The sequence below is a fragment of the Cygnus atratus genome, chromosome 1 (assembly GCF_013377495.2).
Source record: "Cygnus atratus isolate AKBS03 ecotype Queensland, Australia chromosome 1, CAtr_DNAZoo_HiC_assembly, whole genome shotgun sequence".
NCBI lineage: Eukaryota > Metazoa > Chordata > Aves > Anseriformes > Anatidae > Cygnus > Cygnus atratus.
This window is the reverse complement of record NC_066362.1, coordinates 109,929,593-109,952,438: the sequence shown is the minus strand read 5'-3', so window position 1 is coordinate 109,952,438 and position 22,846 is coordinate 109,929,593. Positions and strand designations below refer to the sequence as shown.

General features: G+C 40.2%; 2 protein-coding genes across 7 annotated transcripts in view; both read right to left on the bottom strand.

The window, feature by feature from the left end:
- Positions 1 to 13,413, bottom strand: part of BACH1 (BTB domain and CNC homolog 1) — an 88,745-nt gene extending 75,332 nt beyond the window's left edge. Inside the window, exon 1 of one of the 2 annotated variants that reach the window (XM_035546083.2) lies at positions 13,264 to 13,413. The gene's annotated coding sequence lies outside the window, so the exon portion shown is untranslated. The remainder of the gene's footprint in view (positions 1 to 13,263) is intronic. The other variant, XM_050708854.1, reaches the window with a different exon arrangement.
- Positions 13,414 to 16,962: 3,549 nt separating this feature from the next.
- Positions 16,963 to 22,846, bottom strand: part of MAP3K7CL (MAP3K7 C-terminal like) — a 30,584-nt gene continuing 24,700 nt past the window's right edge. For 4 of the 5 annotated variants that reach the window (XM_035546075.2, XM_035546076.2, XM_035546078.2 and 1 more), the window contains one exon: positions 16,963 to 18,140. In XM_035546075.2, the coding sequence (XP_035401968.1) occupies positions 17,960 to 18,140 (181 nt within the window). In that variant the 3' untranslated portion in view covers positions 16,963 to 17,959. Of the gene's footprint in view, positions 18,141 to 18,241; positions 18,606 to 22,846 lie in introns of all 5 variants that reach the window. The other variant, XR_004778548.2, reaches the window with a different exon arrangement.

The window sequence follows — 22,846 nt, the reverse complement described above, 5'->3', positions numbered from 1 at the left end:
TGAGTCTAATGCCTAAAGAAGGATTAATTTTGATGGCAGACTTTTGAAGGACATACACTTAGGCTATCTGAAGGCTATCAGAAATATATCAGGAGCAGAACAGTGAACAATGAAATTGCATTTGCTTTTGGAGATGTCTAACAGCGGCAAAAAGACTTGAAAGCATATGATCTTGTGCAGTATAGTATAACATTTTTTTTAAGTACCTAAGTACTGTTTTGCTTAAATAAGTTCTTCATTATGATCACCCAGCTTGCTTTTGTTACAGAGGATGATTGCAAAAGTGAATGATGCATTTGAAGGCTTGGCTAAGACTGGAAAGCATACCAAAATTAGGAAAGAATACCATACATTCAAATACTTGGCTAGGTTTTAATTTCACAACATAAGGTTCTTGTTGTAACCTACTGCTTCTATATTGATCCTAGAATGACTTGCCAGGAAAAGAGTTTGACCGTTCAGCATATTAACTGTACTGTTACTACAGCTTTCTGAAAAAAAAAAAAAAAGGATTTATTTTTCTGAGGTTGTATGCTTTCCCATTTGTCATAACAGAAGAAAAAATTTATTCAGAGCCTGCTTCTGTTTAGAACTGCAAATTAAATGCCCCACAACAGAAGCTGTTCAGTTTCTGGTACTGACTACCAAGCTGGAGCCTCAGTCGAGAAGCTGGAGTGATTACAAACATGTATGTCACTGCGGTGATCCAGCAAGAGGAGGCAGCCAATCTTAGCCCATCTGCCGTGCCTATCTGGATTTCCTCCTGTTCCCGAGCGATTGGCCAGTCCGTTCATCGTTCGCTTGGGTGTGACTGCGAGCCATGATGAGTCATGGTTCAAGCGAACAGCTCATACTGAAAAGAAAAGGAGGCCAATTTTAACTCTACTTTTAATTTTATGTCTAGCTTAGTTAATTCTGTGAAAGTCAAAAAGGGTCCAGAATGGCTACATGCAGCAAAAGGTAATCCAATGCACAAAAGATACAGAAGATATCACTATCAACATGGGAAAAAAAAAAAAGAAAAAAAAAAGATATATATATAGAGAGAGAAATGTACCTGCAAGTCTCTGTGTTGGGTCTGGCTGGGATGGAGTTTCTTCCCAAAAACTAAAATGTCAGATGGTGCACAAATACTAGATGGTGCACAAAGTAGCGGTTGTCTCCTGTTGGGAGGATGAAAGTTGCTGAAAACAGCAGGTTTAGATTGGAAAGGGTACTTGCAAACCTGGAACTGGTTATAGAAATGATGGGATTGATTATGTAGTGTCATTTCCTGATAACTCAGCTCTGCGTTAGTCTTTTGTCTTATGAGGTATTGCTTAGGATACAGTAATCTGCTTGATAGTTTCCTGTTGTTTCTGCTTTTCCTCTCCCTTCTTTGGACGGCTGATGATCCACAACTCACAGCTTTTTCCAGAAACATTTTGGAGCTGGGTTTCTCACACTGGAAAGTAGGAGCTTCTTGAATGCACTTTCAAAAAGAATTTGTCTCAGGAGCACACTGTTTCTTTTCCCCTTTTCCTTCACAGAATCACAGCATGGCTGAGACTGGAAGGGACCTCTGGAGGTCATCTGGTCAAACCCCTGGTCCCTGCTCAAGCAGGGACACCCAGTGCAAAAGCCTGCATTGCTGTTCCTGCTGCTTTCTAATGATTACAATGCTTTTTGAGACATGCTTTCTCTCAGCCAAGTGTGTAAATTTTGCACTTTGTGACAGTGCAAATCTTGGGCATTGGGTGGAGTCTGGACACCATCCCAGCCAGTTTTCAAAACACTCTGCAAAAACACCTGAAAAAAGTCAGTGAATACTTATTTAGACATCCCAGACCACACGGCAGCCTACCATTCCCATATGCCTTGTGCCATTTGCAAAATCCAAGCTGTATAACTGTATCTGAGGCTTGGGCACGGTTGTGAAAAGCAGCGTGTGAGTATGTTGGTGACAGGTTCTTTTGTACACGTTGTGTCTTTCCTGAAACAAGCCCCCGTCTCCTGTCCACAGAGCTCATGTAGGGTCTTCAGTCCCCTGAAGGGACCGGTTTGGTTCCACACTGACAGCCCTACCTCCCCACAAGCATTTGGAGGGGTAAGGAAGAGAAGGGAGGGAAGAAGTTGCCACTCTACCAGACAGGCAGGAGAAAATCAAATTCCTGCAGGTATTTATTTGCATAGACTTATTTCCTGACAAGGAGGATTGTAAACACGACCTTAAATTTCCTTGTAAGGCGTTTTCTGTTTGTCGTTTAGCTTAGGAGATCTTCTGATATTGTTTCATACACCACAGTATTTTTTTTTTCTTCTTCTATACAAAACCCTGACCTTTTTGTCTGTCTAGCAAATTCTGGCTATATTTGTTATCTGAAAGGCTTCATAGCCGACTGTACTAGGGCTTTCTGCAAGACTCTTGTCTGTGTTCCCCCAGTGAAGGTCACGACTCATACAGCCTTTCTAAGGGCTGTGACAGCTTATAGCAGCTCCAGAGCAACACCTTCTCTACCTGCTCTTGCCAAGCCTGCTGCTCCTGCTGGGACTTCCAGAGGGAGCACCTGGCAAAGCAGCCTCCTGTTGACCGACCTCTCAAGACACCCGGGCTCAGGTTGAGGTCCATGTGTTGCTCGCAGGAGCCATGTTCTCCGGGGTGTGTTGTCACTTACTTCTCACCTCCCTCTGCTTAGGAGTCACCTGGAAAAATTTGGGATCCTGGGGTTCAGGTGGAGTTTTGCAAGTCACAGTCAAGCTGCTTAAATCTCCATGTGCAGCCCCGGCAGGGCACAGCAGTGTTTGGTACTGATAAGATAGGAGCCTGCGGCTCCCGGTGCTTGTTTGCAAGCATTCCCACCACGTGAAAGCAAGTTCTCGCCTAAGAAAATGCAAACGCCTTACACTCCATGACAAATGTTGCAAATCAGAGATTGTTGTAATTACCTCACACTAAGTCCTTCTAAGAAAGAACACAGTGCTAAGGTTCCGGTGAAATGCTCCTGAATCACTGCCTTGTAAACAATGACACCACCTGTCGCGTCTCATCTGAGCTCTCAGAAAATGGGGAGGACGTGCTGAATGAGACGCTCAGCGACAGTGTCGTTCAGCGATTACTATATGACACCGTGGGCTATATCATACCGCACGTTCCTTTCAGACAGAGAAGTGGAGCAGAACCTGTAGAGCTGACAAAGTGCTCGGAGGAGAAATCTTAACATAGCAGTTTAAGTAACAAAACCAAGCATTTTTTCAGGCAAAGTAGAATACACTCCAGATATTTTTTCTGTGAACTTAATAAGTACATGCAGAAGTTGCATGTAAATGCATGGTAGTTACTGTTGCTTTAATATTAGACTGTCAGGTGTAGGCAAGAATGAACAGTCCAGGGGTGTTTTTAAAAATGTTTTTGGAACAAAGTAATAAATGAAACCGGAGCATTCAGGATGACAGATGAAGTGCCACTCTAGGTAAGGACATAGGCTTTGGGATTGGAATGTATAGCATGTTTGACTGTTTATGAAAAATTGCTCAAGTCTAGGGTTGTCTGCGAAATAATCCAGAGAGATCAAAATGGAATATAGTACACATAGAGTCCTGCACATCTGATAAGACATTTAACAGAGTACATGTCATTAGGCAGATGAGTAGACCCACTACAATCTGAATGAGCAAGCCTTTAAAAATCTGTTTGAAACATATACTGCTATGTTACATATCAAGAAATATGTGGTTTTTTTTTTTCTTTTTCTTTTTTCTCCATCATTTTCATTTGTGTTATTTAAATACTGCTTGGCAATTTCACTGGTGGGACATTGTAGTTTGGAAGACTGAAATGATGCAGCAGAATGGGAAGGAAACTTCCAGACACTGACCTAGATGTTTTGAGAAAATGCTCTTGTGTAATAATCAATATTGACCAATTTTACAGTCTTTGAAAAACTACTTTTTTCCCAACAGGTCCCTACATAAGTTTTCTAAGCCTGCCTGTCAAAGTTCATTCAGATCAGCTAAAATATAAGCTGATATATACATAAAATACTAGTTGAGGTTGCAGCAGCTCTGTCTCTAATTGTGCAAATGGAGAGAGGCCATGAGTCAGCATAATTGTGTTTATTTGGATTAGTGTCTGTTCTTGTACCAACCAGAAGTGTATAACTGCTTTTGTGCTGTTGGCAGCTGTATTGGTAAGGACAGAAGGACTAAGCTTCACATTTCTATTAACACAAAGTTGCCTGTCCCTGTTATCCATACTTGCTGTTGCATACCAACATTTGCTGTTTCATAAAGCTAGAAATACTGTCAGATAACCACTTCTAAATTGCTAGAAACTTCTCAGATGCACGTTGCACTATAGGTTTTGTTTTAAAAGTTCTCAGTTGTACAGTGCCACAGAGGCCTTGTTTCTGTCCGGACATGAACAGCTTGCTTGTTTTTTTCGTTATTTGCCAATTGCAGTGGAAATGATGCAGCACAAAAAACTGCTGACTGGAGAGTCTGTTGTATTTTCTAGGTACTTTCTGGTTTTGAAACAGAACTAGAGTGCTGCAGTTGTTTGAATTCAGCTTCTGCCAAGTTTTTTACACAGCCGATGCTTCTAAGAATAGAGAAACCTACCTTAGGAGCTACTTTCTAAGTTGTACCTTGGTATTTTCGGTATTAAAATTAGAACAGTGCTTAAATTAAATGACTCATTTTATTTGTGATAGCATTCCTTAAATGACATTGTATGTTACACACTTACATAAAGTTTCATAGCGAGTACTGTAGAGCAGCCACCCACCACTGCAGACCGCCGGGATTTACAGGGGCAGGGAAACCCCCAGAAGGACGTGTGCATGTTGACGTGTGTTGGGGCATGACCCTACTGGGGTTACACATCAGCATGCCCCCGTGCCAGGTGGCCAGACACACGGTGATAAAGATGACACATCTCTTCATCAAGAAGGATAACATTTTCACCACGTGAAGCCTGCAGTGGGGCTCCCTGGCAGGCAAAGCACTATCCTAAAAATGAAAGAACTGTATTCTACTTACAAGTATTGCTCTTTGGTGTTTCTTCTGGAGGGCTCAAAGATGTAAAATATTAACTGGAGAATGAGGGGACGGAGGCAGCTTCACAAAGCAAATAGCTAACATGCTTTAAACACACTGCATTTGGTGTAGCAGCTAAAACAGCAATCATGAGCTTGCAATTGCAGATACTGGAGTGTGGGAGGTGTTTGGAAATACACCTGGGTACATCGAGGTATGTAAATATACCTAGGTATTTAAAACTGAAGTCCACTTGCGTCCAAAATGATGAACCAAGCCAAATGTTCCTTGCTTCTCCTCCTGAACATGTCTCTGTTTGCTCCCTGCATCCCTGTTTGACCAGGACATCCTCTCGGTGCCTCTGGCTGTGCTTTTCAAGCACTTGAGTAAGGTGGTGCCTCATCCCTGCCTGGACCTCCAGCTCCCAGACTGACGATGGGGACACTGCCTGGAAGCTGCCAAGGCTTTCCGGTTCTTTCTTCTGAATGCTTTTGGAATGATTTTGGCAGAAATTACTAAAGAGTCGTGGATAACAAAACTGTGCCCTCACCAGTTTTCAGGGAATCCTCTTTTCATCAGTTCTCAAGATGTCAGCCTGTTCGTGTTGTTCAAGCAGCTTCTCTCCTGAACACATCACAATTATTTGCAGTGTTTTAAGCATCCAATTGATGGGTTATTAAAACAGGCAGCAGGCCATTAAAAATGTGAAAATTAGCTTGGACTAAACTGAGGTCATTCAGATACTGTTGAGGTTTCAAACAGCAATATAAGACACATTGCCAAATATGCTAAATAACTGCTGGGAACAAGATGTACTTCATTTATTGGCTAGAAAACCACCATAGTTGAGCAAGTATTATGGGATACATATATTAAAAAAGAAGCTTCATGCTAGGAAAAAAAATGTTGTTTAGGTAGATAATGCCCTGGGAAACCCTTATAATGAAAGCATAAAATTTAATCATTGATAGAATTAAGTAGAATTAGTTAACCAACAAACCCTCTGGAAAACAAATCAGAACTGCTGAGGAAACTTGTCTTGCTGCCTGCTGAACTTAAAGGCATCTTGCTTATAGAAGCTGTTAAGGTATTTTGCATATTAAGACTGTGTTTTTAATGTATTTTCAATGATTTCAATATGTAAGACTTGCTTTAGTAACTGCAGCCATGTGTTTGTGTTAGGATTTTACTGGAGCATGGCAAACAACTTCTGTTAAAGCAAGACATTTATGTTTTCAGATAAGGACAGGAAGCAAACTTCTAGGAAAATGGGTTCCAGGTAGGAAAGGTGCCTTTGACTATCAGTGCCGAAGCAGCCATGCTACCCGACAGGCAATGAGAGAGAAATAAGAACAAACTGGGGAGAAAGGTCGTTGCTGTTCTTTCAAAAGAATAAAGAAGTACAGAAAGGGCTCAAAAGAGCAATGAGGAAAAAGAAATCGACGAGTCATGAAGGGAAGCACGTTAATTTGGAGAGCAGAATTATTCATAAAACAGCTAACATATGTCATAACGCTAGTTGTGCAATTAGCATATATACATATATAAATACTAGTATATTCATAAAAGAACTAGACTCTTACAATGGGGAAAAGCCACCAACCAAAAAAGTTAATCGCCCCTTATTATGTTGCTACAAATAAATTCTGTTTTTCTAACAGTTTTGGTCTGGACATAAAATTATTTTTTCTACAGAGAGGAAGAAACTCTTGTAAAAAAAGCCACCTGACAGCAGGTTGGAGCAGTTCTAACAAAAAATACAGTGAATTGGTTCAGTTCTCAAAAGGAAACGAGGGACAGATTTTTAGCAGAATGAACAGGTAACAGAAGAGGTCATTCACAAGAATGCTTAGAAACACCACTACAATTTAACATTCATCCATTTAATCCAAATGGATTGCTGGTTCACACTACCGATATATGGATAAATTGCACACTGACTTTCCAGGAATAGGCAGAAGGAAGGACAAAATTGGAGCTGAATTCACAGAATGTGTAGCGCAGCTTTAAAGAAAATTCATAACAAGATCTAGGAAGGAATAACCTGGAATAGTTACAGAAAAAAAGAACAATCCAGAACAACTCATCAGCTGTTGAGAGTGAATGGACAAAGTGGGCTGCAGGTGGCATGTCCTGGGCTTTTAGGTCCCACAAACCTAGGGTGAGGTGTTAAGACATCACTGCATGCTGTTCTCCCCTTGTCCTCCACACATGAAGGAAACAGTCCCAGAGGGCTTTCCAAGGAAGCCCCAGAAGACCTACATACACTGCCACAAGTCTTACAGTGAATATTGGCCTTCTTTCCAGAGCTTTATTACTCTAATAGGACACAATAAAAAGTCTATTTTTAAACTGTCATCAAAACCCTCTGAAGGTCAAAGAGCGCAGATGAGTAAAGGTCTTAGGTAATATTTCCTGTATTTCTAATCTCCAACCAGCAAGAAATTTCTTCTTTCAGTATGTTAAAAAAGAAGTGTCTGATACCACTTTCCAGCTGTCTGCCTCCAGAATTTCCGCTTATTACAGGCTTCAGACCAGGAGCATTACAGAGGCAGCATCTATCCATCTATCTCTTTTTTTCTTCTTTTTCTTTCACAGACTACATAAGTACTAACTAATCTTGCTAGTTAATCTTGTTCCACTTCAAAGAATCTTCAGGATGAACCTTGAAAAAGCTCAACTTCTTGAATATAGTTGTCCATACCAACTCCTGCTCTCAGTGGTCTATTTGTCTCTCACACATCTTCATCACAGCTCCACAGTATTATTTTTTAAAACTACTTTTTAACAGTACAGTTTCCATTGTCTCATTTGTTTTATCTCCTCTTGGAGTGCTCTAGAGCCTCTATGAAGCTTCAGGAGCATTTGATCTACAGGTCTGAAGACTTTTTGGCTGCTTCTTTGCCACCTGATGGTGCTTCTCTGCCTTTTGCCAGTCGCATGAAGAGCAGCAGCTGGAATGAGCCAGGCAAGGAGTGGAACAGCTCCTTTGGCTCACCCTTCCCCTGTAAAACTTGGAGATGTCTCCACAAGGAAGGAGACACACCAAACGGATGCGATGTACATGGCACACAACAGGGCTTTATGTCAGACCCCTAAATTCAAGAGAGCAATGACTGTAGCTGCAGAGACATACCAGAAGTATTTCAAGCTACCTTTTGCGTGTGCTCAGTTTGTAGCCATGCCATACCTGCCTCTGTGGGGCTGGCAGAATAGCTTCTTTTGCAAGTGTCTGGTTTCTGAGAGGGGGTTTTCAAGTGAAGACAAAACAATTAGGCACTAAGGCTACTCAGAATCTGAGTTTTAGGTACTTTTTACGTCCACATAGCATGACTCAGAGTACCAAAAGTCTCATTCTCAACAATATTCCCAGAAGTCTTAAGTGGTGAGAGCCAAGTTTTAAGTGAATGAATGGCTCTTTCATACGGACTCAAGATGCAATAAGAGCCCCCTGGAGACCCAGCTGGTGGGTGACTGGACCCCATGGTCCCTATGTAGTCAGTGGAAAATAAAAAGACTGCTACAGGAGGCACTTACGCTCTGGATAGATGCCTACTCCTTGCTATTGACTGCATTCCCAGAATAGCACCAGCCCCAGATAACACACAATATGAATTGCTCACATCTTTTTTGAACTGGGGCACTATCTCTGCTGTCCAAAGCCTTGTCAGATGTTAGCGGAGGTCTTAATACAGCCTTAATTGTCAAAGGTGAAGTCTGGCTTGCTGTGATGTGTCAATTTTGATTTATTTAAAGAAATCTGACATTCAAGAAGTCCTATTGCCCAGTTCCTGATAATGAAGCCCTGAGAGACTGCTGCATGCTGCCTACCCAAACACTAGTTAATTTAGAAAACTTGACTTAAATTGTGTAGTGAGCAATCTGGGCCCACTGTGGACTAGTCCTCCTCTTCTAACCTCGTCCTTCAGTTGGTATTGACTCTTGTAACTAAAACGGTATTTATAAAAGCGTGGCTAATTAAATGGGGTTGAAAGTTTTTACTTTTTGTTTTTAAATAAAAGTCCTCAATAATGCTCCAGTAAGGCTGAGACTAGCTGAAGATGGTGTGTTTCGTAAATCCTTTGGTACTTCAGACAGAGATTAAGTAATTCTTACTCTTGAAATAGGAAAGTGTGTCATCAGACAAAAAGCTCCAAATGCTTAAGATCATGCTGAAATAGTCATTTTGTTTGTTCAGCTGTACATATCACTGTAGGTCTGAGCTCACTGCCTATCTATCTTATAAAGGCACTCTACTTTAAATTGCTTATCTTTTCTGAGCATATGCTTTAGTACTCCTGAATGGGAAGGGAAGGGAAGTGGTCATATATCCCTGTCTGAAGTGTGCATTTGCAGGGGAGAGTAATCCATGTGCCGAACAGTCATATACACATCAATGCTCTTGGGTTAAGGAATAAGTTCAACTAGGAAATAGTTTAGCTCCAAGTCTCTTCTTACCACATGCAAACTGAACATTTTCCATGCTTATTACACACTGGGATTTGATCAGGCACTCACATGGAGGGCAGAGGACACACCTTTACCCAGGCACTCCCCCCCCGCCTAATGCCTGCCTCCAAAGCATAAGGCATGCAGAGCTTCTCAGAGACACGGGTGCCACTGTCATAACTCCAAGAAACGTTTTTTCTCTGTCACATCTTTGAAGCAGCTGAGATCTCCTCTTACTGGAAGAACTGGAAGGGGTATGTGAAGGGAGAAGAAAGGAGGAATGGGATGTATCTAACGTAGAAACCCATGGGATTTTCCTCCTAGCCCTCTATTTCTGCTATTTTTTTCCAAAGAAAAGCTGGCAGAGTATTTCTAAAATTGTTTAAGAGTATTATACTGTCAATCTTTTAGTCAACAGCAGTTTCTAGATGCGTTTCATAGTGCTTTGTGAATATTTGACCTTTTTTCTATGTTTGCTTGCTTTTCTTTAAAGTCATGTAGTTCCATGTAATGACTCCACAGAGCCACTCCATAAGCCTTGGCATGGCTGTAGCTGTGCAAGTAGGAACAAATATGTTTAATAGGGATGACAAAAGAGAATGTTTTCTTCATTACTTTGACTTACACCTGGGGCTGGCTTCTCAGAAGCTGAAGCTGGGCCTAGACCCAGCTCCAAGCACTGGAGCAGGATGCTCGAGTTTTGTACACACCTCACAGCATGAAGGCCCTTCCCAGCATCAGGCTCAGTGACGACCTGTTTAGCTCACTCACTGCTCAGTGGAAAAGTACTGACCAAGCACGGTGTTTAAACACTCCTAGCACGTCACTACATTCAGATGGTCTTTTAGCCGTCAGGTTTCAAGCTGAGGTGCTGGTCTCTTTGGCCTTGATCCAACCAAACACTTCAACACGTGAATAAAACCCTACCGCTGCCAATGGGTGGGAACTACTCATCGCTTCAAGTCAGGTATGTGTTTGAGAGATTTGTTTGATATGGCAACAGTGCTCCACACTAAGTGCTGTGTTGAACCAGGGCCTAAATCTAGTTTACCATGCAGTGTGCTCTTGATGTTGCTGATTAACCTACCCAGCAGCCTCGCTCACTTAGATGTGGACTCCTTCATTTCAGAAACCATGTTCAGCACATTTAAAATGCCCTTTTCTCATGATAAAAATCCAGTGATGATTCCCTTTTGGATGACAAAATGTTGTTAGCTTTAAGTCAGAGCACTCTGATGGTCAAACTTTGAATTAACAGTCTCTTGAATAGAAGCTACAGGATCAGGAGACCCTCACAAACATCTGAAAACACTGCATGTACAGTCATGCTTAGGAGATACACAGCTATCACAGACTGCTGATAAAAATGTGGTCCACTACTTTTGGTAAAATCTTGCCTATGTTTTCTTTCGTTTTCACGTCTCACTTTTAAAACCATGTAACTACAGCTTTGTGTCTTGCCAGGTTTCAGCCAGGTGAGGAAAGAAACTTCTTTTTATGAACTAAAGGGGAATTCTGAAACAGCTAAAGTAGCAAAGAAAACTTATTAGCATGCTTTTTTTGCTCTTTTTCCTTCAAAAATGTAATATGAATCCAAATTTTCCAAAAAAAATATGGTTGTTCAAATAAATTGTGGGCTGTGCAAGAGCCACCGATTTCATGGCTTGCAAAACAAGCCTAATATTCCAGCACAGGCACTTTGGGTCATTGAAACTTGAACTGCGGCTGGAAAATTTCCCATGCGTTAGTGTGTGCTTCCAAAGTCCAACTCTTTGGATAATCAGGTTACTTAATCTGACTGAATACAGAGAGAAAAATAGAAAGACAACATTGCATTTTCATTTTGTTGTTGTTAGTGTATTTCAAAACGTAATTCATGAAGACCATGCTGTATGAGATTTAAGGCCTCTTAAAATTTACCAATAAATAGAAAAACAATTCTGAGCTGTTCTGTACTCTTATTTAAAGAATATTTGGTTCTTAGTTTTTTTTTGCTATTATATAAATCTTTTTTACATAAAGAGTCTGCAATCAATTAGTACTGGGTAGTGCTTGTAAAGTAAAGCTGTTTAGGTCAGATTTCCAGGCAGGAATCAACAGAGATCAATGTAAATCCAGCTGAAGTCAACAGAACTACTTTGGACACATAAAGAAGTTTCTATATGACATGGAAGTATGTTGAACTCTTTTAGCTTCTCTAGGGTGCCAGAACTCACTCAGCTCAGGTGTTCATGTTAGCTGTTGTCTAACGCTTTGCTGGAAACTACACCTTTGTGCAAGTATTTCTAGTATGTTAAAAACACTGGATATCACCCTTTTAGTATTTTCACACAGACACGATCAGATGGTGAGAAATTGGTAAACTGTCCTATACCAGATAAAGTGAAGAATGAGTAGCTATAACCACTTAAACAACAAAAACTCCACTTGGAAAAATGTGATTGTATACTGAAAGTATTTACTGAGGCATCTGTACGTCTTGCAATGTTAGTGGTAGATATCACGTTACCCACCAGAGGGAGCTCACACAGTCAGATGTAAGAGCCTCTTCCACAGACTTAAACTAATGAGAGCTTTTCAAAGGGTCATAAATAGATTTAGGCACATTTTTAGCACATTTTAGTGCATACCTGGATGTAACTTAGTTTAGCTGGGAACGTTTATGTAGTTATCTTTTCCTTGAAAGAATCCTCCTTTTTTGAAATTGTTTCACAAATTAGTGTTCACATTCTCCTTGAATGCAGATAAATTCAAAAGGAGGTATTATTTCATATGGGAGCAGTGGGCTTCTTGTCTGATTAAACACTCAACAAGGCGCTGAGCTCCCCAAATAAGCCAAATATTTAGAACTGTATTTATGAGTATGTGTATGTATGAATGTGCCAGTCTCCCATGAATATTAACACTTGCATAGTATAGAAAATACTATAGTTTCTTAGTATAGAAAATACTGACATTTAATCAAGTAAACCTATATACTGACATGAATACAGAAGGGTCTGACCATGAGACAGGTAAGGTTTTTAGCAGGTGCTGTTTTCAAAGGATGTCTTTGCTTCTGGCTACTCTTAACAATTCTGAGTGGTTGACTTACTTAAGCTGCCCAGGCACAGCAGGGGAGAGGGAGAAGCAGGAGTCAAAGGAAGAAGCAGGAGGGACTGAAGCAATCACAGGGCTGCAGAGGAAGTCTGTAGGCACAGGGCAGCCTGAGTTGCACACCGGGATGTGCCATACGCTTGTGGAGCAGTCACAAGACAGAAGTGGGAGGTTTTTCATCACAGAACATCACATCACTGCCCCTTCGTGCGGGTAACTGCGGATCTAGTTAATAAAAGCAACAAACTCAGCTTGTGCAATGAAAGTAGTAAAGGCCGATTAGTGGCGATGCATTTATTTCAGTGCCAAAGTGCTCTAGCTTCAGTGTAGTTTTTACAACACATAGGCTATTTATCAAGGCTATAATTTGAGTATTTTTAATGCAAATACAACCCTTGGCATGGATTCATCTGTACTAGAAGAACAGAGCCATATATTGGTTATTCCTCTTTCTATATGAGAACCACCTACAGTGCTATAAGCATCTATACCACAGGTAGGTCGGCTGGTACTAGGCATATTAGACAAAAACATAACCCTAAATGAAGTAAATATTCCAGTATAAAATGTTTGTGTAAAAAAGCCTTGGGAAACGTCCAAACAAAAGCTTTTTAATTTTGAGCTAAGGATAACAGTCTGTACATCCCACTGATGCCAGCCATAAAAAGCAAGCAAGAAAGCAGTTAAGGCATACAGCTCACTCACCAGTTCCTCTTCTCAGTTGTAGCTAGTTCCCTTCTGTCACTTGCAGTTCTCATATCCCTGTACTAATCCTGAGCACCCGAAAGATAGCCTTGCCTCTCGCCACATGTTTGTTACATCAGCACACGCATCCTCATTTCATTTCCCTAATTTCTGTATTAAAATTTAATATAAAATTCAGTCAAATAATTAAATACATGGAGCAACTGTTCTCATATATTCCTAAGCAGTTCAGAGAAAGAAATCATACCTCACAGCCAGCACCTGCAGGCTGGCAGAGGATCTTGCTGTTGTGTACCAGCACCAAGCCACAAAACATTGTATGATTGTAACTTTTGGAAACCATATGAAGGATGCAACATTCATCAGACCACGTCATGAGACCACCAGTCAACCGGATCTGAGCTCTAGACTGATGCTACTTGCTCAGGAAGGGGTAAAGAGGATGGGGGAATTAAAGGAACTGAGGTTTAGAAGGGGGAACTGGTGACTGACGTGTAGAAATGCTGAGTGACTCATGCTAAATCTTGTGCTTTCTACAGCTTGAACCACTGGACTGTGCAGTCTAGAAAGCCTGGGATGAGTTATTGTGTGAATGATTGCCATCTTTCATGCATATGGCTATGACTAATGCAAGGCACTCTTTGTGAGGAACACTGAAGAACCTGTAGGTGGCTGATACTAGTCCAAGCAAGATAGATTTTCAAGAAGACAGTCAATAGTTTCATCATGGATTTTCCAAGGATGTTCATCAGTGTATTATCCGTGGGTCTCCTGCATTACTTTTCCTACATTGTGCCGTGATAAGATAAATTAATTTTCCTTGTATGCCCTCTCCCACCCTTCTCTTTCAGCTGGAACTGAGGCACACACAGATAAAAAAACAAAAGGTGCATTAATGGGGCCTGTTCAGAGAGACACAAAGTATCACAGCCTGGAGTATTTAGAGCACCTTAGATGCACTGTGGTGCATCACAGAGCACTTTAAGTATTGAAAGCACAACTTCTGCATACTTCACAGCAGGTATTAATGCTCATTGATTTGGGAAATCAGAGCTCGATGCCAGTTTGGCATCTTCTCCCCTCTTCTCTGTGTATATATGTGCAAGGATACTCTAACAGGAGGGAGAAGACCCTCAGGGCTGTGGGTGTGCACATGTAGAAGTATGTGCATGGGAGAGAAAAGCCCTGCCATAATGGGTTCTGCCAGTTTTCCTGATAATCCTGCTGGCCAGGGACAGTGGTCCTCCTGCTATGTCTCTGCCTGAAGCAAACCTCCTTTCCCTGCAGTCCTCTTCTATCAGTGCACAACTTGGTGCTGCCAAAATGACAGCACCACTGACATCTGTGTGCTGCCATCCTGAGCTCTGAGCAAGCAAAGAATGTTAGGTAGGGAAAAACAAGCCATGTGTCATGCTCACAAAAGCCTAGGTGGCAATAAAGCCTTTGGGGCGAGGGAGGTGACACATTTCCAAAGATGATTAATTCGCAAAAACAGCTGGAATGAAGATAACTGTGGAAAGGGAAATGTTAAAAAATAAATAAATAAATAAATAAAAATCAAGCCGCCAAACTCAAAAAAGCAGGTTCTTATCTTCCAGACTTCTCAAATGCAGAATTGCCCTAGACTTTGGCTGTTTCAAGGCTGCATGAGTCATATCCTTGCTAACTGGAATACTTAAATTAAGCTTGTTCAGCATTTGTTACGATGGAAGGAAGTTAGTAATAATAGGAAATAGATAGCACAGGTCTTGTTTTTTTAAATTCATTTACTTCACTGTTTTCTTAAGCGGTCTGAAGCAAATGCATTTGCCATTGTAGTGGCACGCTTACGTTTGCTAACCTGAATAACAGCAATAAATGTACTTTCTCTGTGTAACAGACTGCATCTGTATAGCTTTAGACATTTAGAAACTCCTGCTGCCATCTGAGACACAGCTTTTCCCTGCGTTCTGGCCATGGGTGAATCGTGAGCACAGGCTTCAGATGCTCTGCTGGTTTGCTTGAACACGACTGCAGTTGTCCCCAGGCTGCAGTCAGACATTACAAAACTGAAGGTTTCATTGGCAGCTGAACTCAAAAGCTGAAATTGGCTTCTACGGTCCTGGGTGAAACATGACATAAACACATCTCTGAAATAACCGTACATAATGCTTTTTTACAGTGCTATACTTACAAAGGACCTAGTTAGCAGAGTAATTTAAGGTCTCTCCTTAAATAACAGAAGGACACAAATCATATTATCTTTTGGAAAATACAGGATAAATATGACAAGCAAAGTTTTTCTTTAAAAAACACCTTATTTTTAGCTATTAGGTCAGCAAAGCTACAGAGTTCAAAGTAGTATCTAGAGAAAAATTCATCATGTCAGAACTGGGGATGTATTGAATATGAAAGTACGTATCTTTATTATGCTCTTGATAAAAAAAAAATCAGTATGTGAATGCTAAATACAGTAGTAACTTCTCAGGAGGCTGTTCTCTCATTTTAACACCTAGCAATATTTGAATGATTTTCTGGATTATGCTGACTGTTCTGCACTTTAATTTAGTTGCCTATGAATATTTTTGGAAAATTCTAGTTTTATACTCTCTTCTCTTTAAATCACATTTCCCCTGCTATTTTTATTTTTCTTTTTTTTTTTTTTTCATTCGATATTTCGATTTTCCATTCTTGGTACTTCTATTTTAGTTCTACCCATTTAAATTGTGATGAAATTTCTCTGGGTCACTACTTCAGGCATATAAGCATCCATGCTGGCATGCAAATACATTGATACAAAACACTTATTTTTTACTTCAACCATAGCTAAAAGTAGGAGGAAAAATTGATTGCAAATAGCCATAATCCAGTTTAAATACAGATCTCTGAATTAATTTAGTTTGGGATGTTTCAAGGGTTCCATATTTACCCATGCTGGTAACTGGACCATGCCACAGATTTGGTGTCTGTGCACCTGTAAACATTTCCTGATGACTTCCTTCTGCTGTCTGATCCATCTGTATACAAAGCCAGTCTGTTAATGAAATAATTGTACGTGCAGTTTTCACCAAATTCACTGAAATCACCACGCAGACCAGCTGACATTCAAAGCTAGATAGAGCAATCTGTGACTAAATCTACAAAAAAATTTTGATAATGATTATCCTGTTGTTCAAAACATATAAATCCAGCCAAAAAGACTACATCCCAGATTCCATAGCCTGCTGTGCTCAAAGTAAAACCCTGAAGTCCACACAAGGTATGTTTGCCATCAGCAAGGCTTTTCCAGCATTCCAAGGCTTAACATCCCAAGTGTTTTTTATACATTATGGTGTTGTTGTTTTTCCCTCTCTCTAGCTCTCACAAGATAGAGTTCAGACTAGGCCCAGACTAGGGGCACACCGCAGGGAGTGGCCACAGAGAAGCGAAGAGGCAGCTTTGTGCTCTTTGGTCTCCTCTGCTGCCAGAGTTACTGTTGACGCCAAAGGACTGCCCCAGGAGTTGTTTGGATTAACCTAAAATCCCATTTTTTATAAGGCATTAATGATAATAATCAAAGCTAAAGTTATGGCGGAAATCTTAAGTGCGTAGTTTTCCATTACTAAGACTTTTTAGTACTAATGAGAAATCAAGTGTGTATTGAATTCCAACCACACGAAGATGCATCTGTCAAGCAGAGTTAAAAATACAGGGTGGATTAAGAACATTCAGAACATAAAATGGCTTTTCTAGATATGCTTTTAATGAAAAAAATACTATATGAATAGAAATGGAAGTATAACAAAGAATTTCAATTGATTTAGGGAAATACAGGGATAAATAGAGCAAGTAAAACAAACATTTTAATTCCAGGTTATTAGTATATCACCAAACTCCTGTCCCTACTTACAGCCACTTATGTTTCAAAATATAACCAGGAAATAAGAACAAAATACCCTCATGGTACTTTTAGTGACATATTCTCAGTTAAAGCTATGACGGTAGCAGTCATACATTAATTTTTCATTTCTCTCATGGCAAAAAGCACAATAAAAAGACTCTCAGGCTATTTTATGCCTGAGGAAGGAAAGCCTGATCTCATCTGTTTCCTTTCAATTTCATAACTTGCAAACGATTATTGGCAGTACACTCACTTCATAAATAGTAATTGGGTTACTTCAATTTTAATGTGCAATTTCTCAGATTTTATACAACATTGTAAAGCTGACAAGGGATAATAAAGTATAGTTTTTACCCACGAGGAGATCCATTTTAAGATAACTTCCAAACACTTTAGGCATGAGGAAAATAATTAAAAAAATCTTCACCAAACTAAAATTAACATACATGTATTCCATATATTAACATTGTCCCTGCTGTATGCCTTAGTATGGTCCAAATTCCCAACACAGAGACTATTTATATCATTTTCTAGTGTGTCCATATCTTCTTAAATTGGAAGAAATATGTTTAGAAAAGAAACCTGATCTACCAGAACATATAATGGGGATAGATTAACTTCAATTATGTTACTTGAAATAAAATATCCATTATATAATGGATGAAATATCCATTATATTAAGCTACTGGCTGGCAAGCATTAAATCAAATATAGACTTCTACATACTCTGTATCTGTAGTGAAGTATTATAACATATTAAACAGACCTTTATTTTAAAATCTCCTTCCAGCACAGGACCAATCCTGTATTAACTGCCTCACATAAGCCAGTTGTGAGTTAGGAGGATCCCTGTCTCTTTTGGTACTGTATTCTGAGCTTTTCCAGCTGCTCTACGCACTGCGTCTGGGCCAGCTTCAGCGTTCGGTTCTCCTCCGTCAGTTCTGCGTACTCCTTCGCCAGCTGAGCAGCATCCATGCTTTCTTTTTCCACTTGTTCCAGCCTGGCAATCAGCTCCTTTCTGACAAGAACAAACAAACAAACCAACCAACCACAAAGATTAAAAGTGGCAGTAAGCAAATATATATTGTCATGGGCTATAGTCTGTTGATACGGTGTTACCTGAGCTGTTGTGAAACACAGGCCTAGAAAACTAATCTGTTATTGCCATCCTTTTTTCTTTAAAAGATGAACCTGCCAAAATCTCCGACAGGTCTGTTATTCAGTGACCAAACCTGCAAAATGCAGATGGTCTTCGAGTCAGTATCTCTAACTTCAGTCAGAGCTGGTCTTGCAGCTTACTGAAGAAAATCAGCTTCTCTTCAGACCGTACGCTAGTATTTTGCTTGCAGAAGAAGAATAACATTTTTTTTTTCTCTTAATACTGAATATATTTGAAAGTGAGCAAGGGTTTTTTGTTGTTGTTGTTCAGTTGGTTAGCTTTATGAGTATTTTCTGTGAAGTATGACTGGTTTTGTTTCCTCTTCTACAAAGAAAAAAAAAATATTCTGGTAAATGCTAGGCACATGAACCCAAATTCTACATATTGTTTCCGTAATGTTTTTATTCTCAGATCTTAGTCCTTCTGCTGCGGAACAGTCATCCAACTGCAAACCTGACCCCTCCTGGTCTTTTTAAGAGCAGACACTTGAGGATTCAAGCTGTTGCTTCTTCCTGGAGTGAGTTCCCCAGTGCCCTGTATTCCCAGGGCTGGCCAGGAGCCGGAGCCCCCTGTAGAGTATCAACTGAAATTCCCTCAGCAGGAGTTGAGATAAAAGAGGCCTTAAAACAAAACACACTGAATGCATGGGGTATCTAATCACTCTCCACTTAGTTAACCGTCAGACTAGCCTGGTCTCTGCTTTATTTCCCTTTGAGTCAAATCATTTCTTCACCCCTGCTACAGGAAGCCTCTTCTAAAGGGTTCTTAGCTCGTTTGATCACTCTATCTCAGAGATTAGTTAATCTTTTAACTGTTTGTAGCCCTGTGACTTTACTTCTCAGTCATGTCAAAATAATGCTGGTAGATCATCCGTGGGAAGACGTAATGCCTTCAAAGTGGGTAGCTTGTTCTGCACTTGCAGGAGCACCCCTGGCAAGATGGACCAGTGCTTTCATATAGGAAATTCTTACAGATAAGGAATTCTGTCTCCGCAGGTCAGAGGACTCGCAAGAGGATAATGTTTCAGTATTTGCTGAGCACTCGCATTACTTGTACCTGCAAAATTACCACTTCCAGCAGCAAAACTTAAAGCACCTGGGTTTTGAAATAGAGTTCTCCTATCTGGCCGTTTTTAAGATTAATCTAATCTTCAGTTTTGAGAGATAGCACGATTTACCCATGGCTTAGCTGACTGCAGTCACAGTTACTGCAGTTCAAGGAGTCACAAAAGACCCCTGGCACACTCATTTGTCCCAGCTGTGCTTCTCACATAAAAAAGAAATAGGGAACAGTTAGCAGCCATTACAGCAATTTAAATCATCCAAAAGTTGCAGTATATCGAAGGCCTCCTGTAGCTAAATGTCAGCTTTGTTTTATGTCACTGGTGTAATGCATATCAGCTATACTGTAGCAAAGTCTCTTCTGTTTCCTTTCACCAGATGTAAAACATATCTGATCAGCTCTTCAAGAGAAAATGTTAAGGGTCTATTTTTCTTCAGCAGAATTCTGTTAACATTTGGCATAATATAGCCTTAATTTTTCTTAAAGCAGCAAGCCATTAACAGATTCATTTCTCTTTCCTTAGACCATGCTAGATCAAACAGTTTTCATATTGGCCAAGATGAACTAATCATGCTAGAAAATGTGATATTCCAGCTCCTATTAAGGGGACTATCAACCACAAAGGACTAATTGCAAGTATGCTTTAGAGAGTAAGAAACATATTTAAGGATGGTGAGATTTTACTAGTCTAACAGCCTCAATCAAGTTCAGCTCTTTGGGCTTCTTCTAGATGGTTTTTGTCTCTTTGGACTGAAAGAGAGCTTCAGCAGTATTTCTTTGCAATTATTCTACTGGTACAATGTTGGACGGATGGATTAAATGAAACTTTTCCAAACTACAGGCTGTTGACTAAGAAGTCCTCCAAACACATTTATTTGTAATAATTCTTACTGTTCTTACACTTTACAAGGTTCTTAAAGGGAGGTGCAGTGAACACACTAATAAGCAATCAGCATCTTAAGAGCAGGTAAACCTTTTCCAGGAGGAATTTTAGTACTTGTGGGAGAAAGGTACTGTCTACTCTACTTGGACTTAAGCCAGGCAGACAGCGTGCAAACTCAGACAGCTCTATTAATGAATGTCATTCCTGATTTGATAAGATGAGGCTATGTGCAAGCATGGTTTTCATGCTGCCCTCTAATAAACCTAAAGCAGTGCAGGTGGCTTTTTTTTTTCTTTTCTTATTTCTTCCTGGGATTAAGCTTTGCTGTTAAAGAAAGCAAACAAGAGCTAAGATCAAAGTATCCTAATTTCTGTAGTCCACTCTCTAGGACCTCCCTGCCAGAATGCAGTTTCCTTGCACTGAGGTAGTAAAATTGCCCTGTTCTGAGTCAGCAGAACCTACTTATTCCCTTCCCATCAGGATCAACACCTGTTTACAGGGTAGGGTGATGTTTCAGGCAAATAGTGCCAGCCTGCCACAGAGATCTAAAATTAGAGTACCAGGGAATTGCTAAATGTTATGAATGGTGTGGTTTACGAAGCTCACAAAAGGATGAGGACAGTAACTAACATTTGCTTCTGATCTAATCCAGGATTTGAACTTAGCTCTCAGAGGTTAAAGAACATCATACTAAGCTCTTGCACCATCTAGCCTTTGTTATGGGTGCCTAATAAATAGATCTGGCATTGTGTAATCTGTGTTTGCTGTTAATGGTTACCCTGTGTTTAAATATTAACAGCATTGATAAGGTATTTTCTAAAATGGTGCTGGGGTACTCAAAGCTTTGAGACAATCTGTAATGTGCACTTTAAGTGTTCTTTTTTGGGGAGGGGTTGGGGTGAGAAGGGAAGACCAGTGTGATTTGCATCACAAATCAATAAACCACAAGCCATACCAGACCAGGAAAAAAAAATAAAAAATCATGGTCTTAGGGAAATTGTTCTCTTGTCCTGGCCTTAATGACTGCCCTTGCAGAGAACAGAATTACTTTACAGTAATACTCACAACAAATAAATACCAAGAAAAGTGTTAGATAAGGCAAATATACTTAATTCCAGATAACTCTATTTGGAGATGAACTGGACTCAAGGCAAACAGCTTCCACAGTGCAAAGAGCTGCCTTTGTCTTTACCTGGTTGTGAGCAACATATTCAGGATCATGAACCTGTGGTACTACACGCTTCTTCCTAGTTGACGTGTCTGTGTTCTGGTGGCCATAAGGTCATTTACTCTTCCCATATTTGACTTTCATGTCAGGAGGAATCATGAGATTCCCGTCAGGTAACTGCTGACTGAGGAGACTGCCCTTGTGTGTTCAAAGTCTGGTAACTAATTTTTTAAAAACTGAGATAGCCTACTTTAATGTAAATAAAACCATTCCTCAGATGCCAGCACATAAAGGTGTGGAAGTATTCACTACTACAACAGGGCATGTTGAGGTTTCTCTTTGTATTTGAGAAGATGTTATTTCTACTGATTTGGCAAGTTAACAGGTATTTTGGATATGTTTGAGCTGATGAAAAATCAGGCCTAGAATGGAAAAATTAGTCGGATAAAAAGTTGCCTTTATGACTTACACCAGTCTTTTTCTGCAGTACCTGAAAGCCTGAAGACTACTTGTCTCAACAGTGTAGTGACTCTCCAGAAAGTGTGCCTGGAGGAGCCACTTGGGCTTGAGACCTTAGAAAAACTCCTTGGGTCACGACAACATGCTAAAGCATGTGGAAGTATCCCACAAAATTAAGTGGACATCTCCACTGCATGTCTACTGCAACACATGTAAAGGAAGGAAAAGCAATCATCTCCATGGCAAAGAAAAAGAGCAATCCTAAACCAGGTGGTGGTCAAGTGATATTTTCTGGAGAGTTATATTAGAATTGTCTGGGGGAGGAAAAAGAGAAAAACAGCCAGAGCTAAGAATATAAGATATAGCTAGCAACCATGGCAACTCTAATATTTAACTACATAATCCAGGGTCATTATCTAGTAATAGCAATATAACAAGTGCTCAAAATAACCAGCTATTCCATCCCTTTCACCCAAACTTAGATACCCAAAAACATCTGTTATGGAAATACATGTGTGTTTCTGGAACATAAATTAAATAACATTCTGTGACCTAAATGTAGTGTGTTCTCGCTCCCACACCCTTTTCTTTCTTTTCGACCGTGTCTCCCATTCCAGACTGATTTTGTCCCTTCTAATACATATTGCTGGCATAAATGGCATAACTGGGAAGAGTTTGAGTCAAGACTGCAACCAGAGCTATGATGATTTATATTAGCAAAAAAAAACTACCCGATGTTCTCTTAAATTCCTTCAATTTCTTGTTTCCTTTTATTTGTCTTTTTCCTAACTTTTTTCCCTTCTCATTTGCTTTGCCCCGTTAGTTTCCCTTTTTATGAACACACAACCTCCCCTTCTCTTTTACATTTCCCATTTCCATGTAAAATAGTTGTCATCTTCCCTCCCACTCAACCTAGTACACTCTTGCAAGCTGCATTGCACACAACAGAAAGGGACAAATAAGCTCTGTTCTTGCTCTGAAGAAAATCAACCT